General features: G+C 40.8%; 1 protein-coding gene and 1 long non-coding RNA gene across 2 annotated transcripts; one reads left to right on the forward strand and one right to left on the reverse strand.

Moving 5' to 3' along the window:
- The first annotated feature begins 2,369 nt into the window (after positions 1-2,369).
- On the forward strand, positions 2,370-4,369 carry LOC118056103 (F-box/kelch-repeat protein SKIP20). The gene has a single exon (XM_035068221.2). It carries the CDS (start codon positions 2,811-2,813, stop codon positions 4,194-4,196), a length of 1,386 nt encoding a protein of 461 aa, XP_034924112.1. The 5' UTR covers positions 2,370-2,810; the 3' UTR covers positions 4,197-4,369.
- A 38-nt stretch (positions 4,370-4,407) lies between these two features.
- LOC140954906 (uncharacterized) lies at positions 4,408-5,477 on the reverse strand. Its single transcript, XR_012168532.1, has 2 exons — positions 5,084-5,477; positions 4,408-4,889 (listed from the first exon to the last, which is right to left on the reverse strand). It is a non-coding gene; the product is annotated as an uncharacterized lncRNA (long non-coding RNA).

Below are 5,477 nucleotides of genomic sequence, written 5' to 3' on the forward strand. Positions count from 1 at the left end.
GAATCCCAAAGTCACCGCCAGCCATCATACATGCCAAGTATTGACTAAAAGAGACTTGATTGTTTTGTCTTTGCGGTAAAACGATATCTTGAAAAAAATTGATTTTTTATATTTTAAATTATTTTATTAGTGTTTTAAATTGTTTTCAAATAAAATTTTAAAAAATTAAATTTTTTTAATACATTTCTATATAAAAAGAAAACAATATGTACCACAATGGAATTGCAGCTTACCAACTTAAACCTCACTATAGGCTATAGCTGAAAAACATTTATGAACGTCCCTCGGCTAAGGTCTCTATGATTAAGTTGGAACTTGCCACCACACTAACCATGAGGGTCAAAATAAAAGCCCAATTCATCCATGGAGGAGAGGAGATAGAATGGGGGCCCAACCAAGCTCAACAAGACTGAGCCCCTGAAGAGAAAGAGAAGGAGAGGCTCAACCGGACCAAACAGGCCTAATGGAACCTAACCAGGCCCAACAAGCCCAATCAGGCAGGGGGAAGAAAAGAAAGAAGTTAAAAACGAGTACGGAAACCGAGAAGGTGTTGGAGTGCCATCAAAGCACCGTCGATATTTACCAATGGAGGCTGGACGACCCCGCAACCCGTTTAAATTTGGCAGATGCAACACGTGCTAACTAGCCTTTTTTGTTACAGATTTTCATTTCAGTCCTTGTTTCTTGAACAACTCTTTAATTTGGCCCAAAAAGACCAGTAAAGGGCAAGGGAAGAAAATGGCTAAACCGGTCCCAAAAGGCACCCAACCCAACTGAACCCATTAAGGAATATCTATTTTTATTACAAGCTATCAGTAGGAGCACACAAATTGTCATTAATTAATTACCATGCTTACTTGAAAGCCTTGTTTCATAAATTGATAGCATCTAAACGTACAACTCCTTTTAATAGTTATATATTCACACAAAAAAGAAAATTATTCTCCATGATGATTACCACGTACTGCATGTATATATGTTGTGCATCACAAATTAATTTTTTTTTTTTTTTTTTTTTTTGACATCAAATGGCTCACTCACCATCACGTTTCAGTTAATTATTAATTAACTAATGACTTTTCAAACATTGAATTGTTTGATTCATTTTTTTTTTCTTTCTTTTGTCAACGTATAATAAAAGTAACGGTCAGTTAACACATGCTTGTCATGGAGAAGAGTTCTGGGGCTGAGTCGATGGACGGAAACGGCAGCCGGCCAGCATGCATGATCGATCAATGAGCAACTGCCAGAAGGCGACAGGACAACAGCCAAGCAGAGTACTGAGTGCATGTGGCTTTCTTTTTTAATTGGTTGAGGACAAGTAGGGAAAGGGAAGAGGCACCGTGCCATTATGCCTTTCAATTCCCCTTCTAGAAGACCCGTTTGCTTTGGAGCTGCAGAAAGAATATCATCATCCACTTCGAGCTGGTTTAACAGTGTAATTATTATTGTTTTTTAAATAATTTTTTATGTTGAAATATATATTAATAATATTTTTTATTTTTTAAAAATTATTTTTATATCATCACATTAAAATAATTTAAAAATACTAAAAATATATTAATTTAAAATTAATAAAAAAATAATATTTTTATATTTTAAAAAAATAATTTTAAAACACAAAAACAAACCTTCCTCGCTCAGTGACTGATCTTGCTTTTGAATAAGAACGATGATGAATCGTAAGAAAATGATTTTATTGAAAAGCACGTCAAAACAATATCCTTTTGTTCTTCAATGATGATGAATTCTTGACGATAGTGGTGTGGTCATAATGCGAAGCACACTCTTGGAGCCACGTGGCAAGTTAAATCTTGTCCGCAACCGATTTTTCGGAAGGGAATCTTAAAAAGGTTTCTAGAAGGAGCAGTTGCCTTGCCTGCACACTTGTATGGTTTGTCTGAACACGAGCTTCATTCGAAGCCGACCTCCCCTCTTCTCCATTGAATTAATTGCCCTGCTCTGCTGGACATTTGCAGGATCATCAGTAATTGCTCCCTCCCTCCCTCTCTCTCTGCTTTTCCTATCACTTGTAATTATCAGTAATTCTTTCTCTAATTGTTTTTTAATATGCTTAATACTAAATTCTGACTCAATATTTAATTTTATTTGTTTTTTAAAAATATACATCGCGTCGGTATTTTTTTATAATAAAAAATAACAAGCCTACGGTGTAGTTTGAGACACCTGTCTACTTCCTTACAAGATAATAGATCCACGGTGTGGTGAAGGGCGAGCACCTTGTCTAATCCATTACGATCGACAAGGCCATGGGGATGGGCTTCTAGAAGATGTAAATTTACTAATGGGGTTGGGGTGGCTATGGATATAAATTCACATGTGGACCTGCAACTCTTTATGTAGATATAAGGTAGGCATGCAGGGAGGGAGGGGAGGCACGCAACTCATTGCTATCTTTACCACCAGGTCCACCACTCCTGTCTGTCTTTTCCTCTCCCCGCCGCGCTCTCATCACCCACCAGTCACCACCACCACAAAGCTGAATCACACACAGATCAACAACAGTCACAATTTGTAGCCCTACCTCTTGCTGGCTAGCCACTGCACTCCACATCTTCAACCCACCTAAATCCATTCGAAACAAACACATGTACATCACGACTCTACAACCGTCCTTCCTCATTTACATCCGCTAAATACAAACCGGAGTTTTCTCCATTATGTCCGGCTAGCTAGCTAGCTTGCGATTTTTTAATTTTTTTTTAATTATAAAATATCTTACTCGACCCTTTATACATAAAGACTCGTCGTTGAATGTAGGAAATTGTTCACAGGAAGGGAAAACAAAAATGGAAGAAACAAAAACTAGTGTCAAGCTAAAAAACGCACTACAAGATGATCAAAGGCAGCAGCTGATTCCAGGCCTTCCAGATGAGATTGCCATGGAGTGCCTGGTGAGAGTGCCTTATCAATTCCATTCCAATATGAAGTCAGTCTGCCATACCTGGCAACGCTTGATCTCCCATCCTTCCTTCTATCAACAAAGGCTCCAATCTGGCACTGCTGAGCATCTTGTTTGCCTTGTCCAACCACTACCCCCGATAAACCACTCCACTACTTCTCCTACTACTGAAGATGACGATGACGATGACGATCCCCTTATCAATAGCAGCAGCAATAATAAAATACTTAAAGACGAAGACAAGCAAGAGGAGGAGGAGCAGCAGCACATACACAGCCCACCTCAGTATGCACTGAGCACCTACAATGCCACGCATAACATCTGGCAGAGGACAAGGCCTCCAGAGGGATCGCGAATTCCCATGTTCTGCCAATGTTTAGCCCTTCCGTCCTCTGGCAAGCTACTCCTCTTAGGTGGTTGGGATCCGACCACCCTGGAGCCAGTCCCTCATGTATACATCCTGGATCTCATCGAGACTACTGGAGCTGCCTGCAAATGGAGACGCGGAGCTTCAATGTCAGTGCCACGCTCTTTCTTCGCCTGTGGTGTCGTTGGACCCTCTACAGTGTGCGTGGCAGGAGGGCATGACAGTCAGAAGAATGCATTGCGATCGGCAGAAGTCTATGACGTGGAGACTGACCAATGGGAAATGTTGCCAGATATGATTGAAGAGAGGGATGAGTGTCAGGGATTGTCTTGGGAGGGGGATTCCAAGTTCTGGGTTGTGAGTGGATATGGCACAGAAAGCCAGGGGCAATTCAGGTCTGATGTTGAGTTTTATGACCGCCATACTGGGTGTTGGTCTAAGATTGATGGGGTTTGGCCTTTTTCGACAACTAGCCCTAGAGGAGTCACAACTACAGTTTGTGTCAGCAGGGACAAATACCAATGGTCATGGTTCTTGGGAGGTGAACAACAGTCGCAGCAGCAGCAAAGCAGAGAAGTAGTCAAGGTCAGTGACAACATTAGGTTGGAAATAGTCTGTTCAATTCCACTTCCAAATTCCATAACTGGAACAACCCCATGTGTGACTGCTCTTGATCATGTTGGCCAAGAAGGTGGGAACCATCGATTGTTTGTAATGAGTGGCGGTGGCGGTGGCGGTGGCGGTGGCGGCAGGGGATCCTCAACACTTGCTTGTGGCGAATGTGAAGGGGAAGGGGCATTCCTCTCTGATGGATATAGCAATAACGGCACCATCAAGTGGAGGCATATCCACACTCCCGTGGGATTTTCTGGTTTTCCATACTCAGCTTCTTCTCTCATAATCTGAGAATTTGACTTCTGAACAGCTTTTTGCGACTTCAAATTACTTGTGTAGTGATTGATGAAACATTTTTCCTTTCATCAGGGCTACAAAAACCACATTCATACTACTTTCATCCATCCGTGTGTACCTTAATGGATTTATAATATTGGATGCTCAACAATCTCATTTTTTATTCATTATATCTGGAGGAAAGAAAAAGAGAAGGAAATAAATGTTGGAATTAAAATTGAAATTAAAAAAAATGACTGAATGGAGAAGGCACATCTAACAAGGGGGGTCGTGTGACATTGTTCAACCCTTTAGCACTCAAAGTTATTTAATTGAGTCCCTCTGTCAAAATATAAGCCACGTTGGAGATAAAAGTAAACCTGTAACGCTGCAGGATCATTGCGAGCGCAATCTTTGTTTCAGTAATTGAGAAGTTTGACCCCACACAATTCCGAGCCCCCATTCCAAATGCAAGAAATGCAGCCACGTTGTTGCTTTAGCAACTCCATCTGCAAATCTCTCTGGCTTGAAATGGCTAGCATCTTCTCCCCATATTCCAGGGCTATGGTGAACTGCGCCAATTGGAACAACGATTTCCGTGCTCGCTGGAAGAATAAACTTCCCCAATCCTACTTCCTTGTGGACTGTCCTTGCGATCTGAACAGCAGGGCAATATAATCGTCGAGATTCATTGATAATCATGCTTACCTACAGGAAGAAATGAGTGAGAAATTGGATGTTGATCAGCTGAAAATTAATACGCAGATCTTAGCAATTATATACTTGTTCAAATTCTCTATGTTGGTAAATATATATAAATGCAGGACAGAAATGTAGCGAGGACGCATGGCATTTCCTCGAGCAATGCCACCGGGATTTTTTGCTAAAAGATGTGTTCTTACAATCTTCAATTTTGTGATGCCTTCTGGGCTTGGATTTTGCAGACCAAACAATTAGAGGACCTCCTTCCTTGCTTTATCTTGCCAATCTGTGTAAATTGCCAGAAGAAGAAAAGTCCAGGCGAGTGAGGCTCTGGTTGTTTCATGTCCCACCAACATAGAAGGATTTGCATTCATCAATCACGTCTTTAACAGATATTCCTTTTGCCTTATCGGTGTCATGACGAGCCGACAACAGTAATCCAAGAAAATCACTTCCAAGCCATCCCATTTGCCCTCCATGGCTGCTTTTGTAAGTTTTATCAAAACCTTGAAAAGAAAAACAATCAACTCATGGAAGAGATAGGTGAAGGCCCTGTATCTGTTTGTTGAAATTCTTCACTTAATATTTCCTTTA

This window comes from Populus alba, chromosome 17 (assembly GCF_005239225.2).
Source record: "Populus alba chromosome 17, ASM523922v2, whole genome shotgun sequence".
NCBI classification, from domain to species: Eukaryota; Viridiplantae; Streptophyta; class Magnoliopsida; order Malpighiales; family Salicaceae; genus Populus; species Populus alba.

Coding starts and splice junctions, on each gene's coding strand:
- LOC118056103 (XM_035068221.2), top strand. CDS start 2,811: ATGGAAGAAACAAAAACTAGTGTCAAGCTAAAAAACGCACTACAAGAT.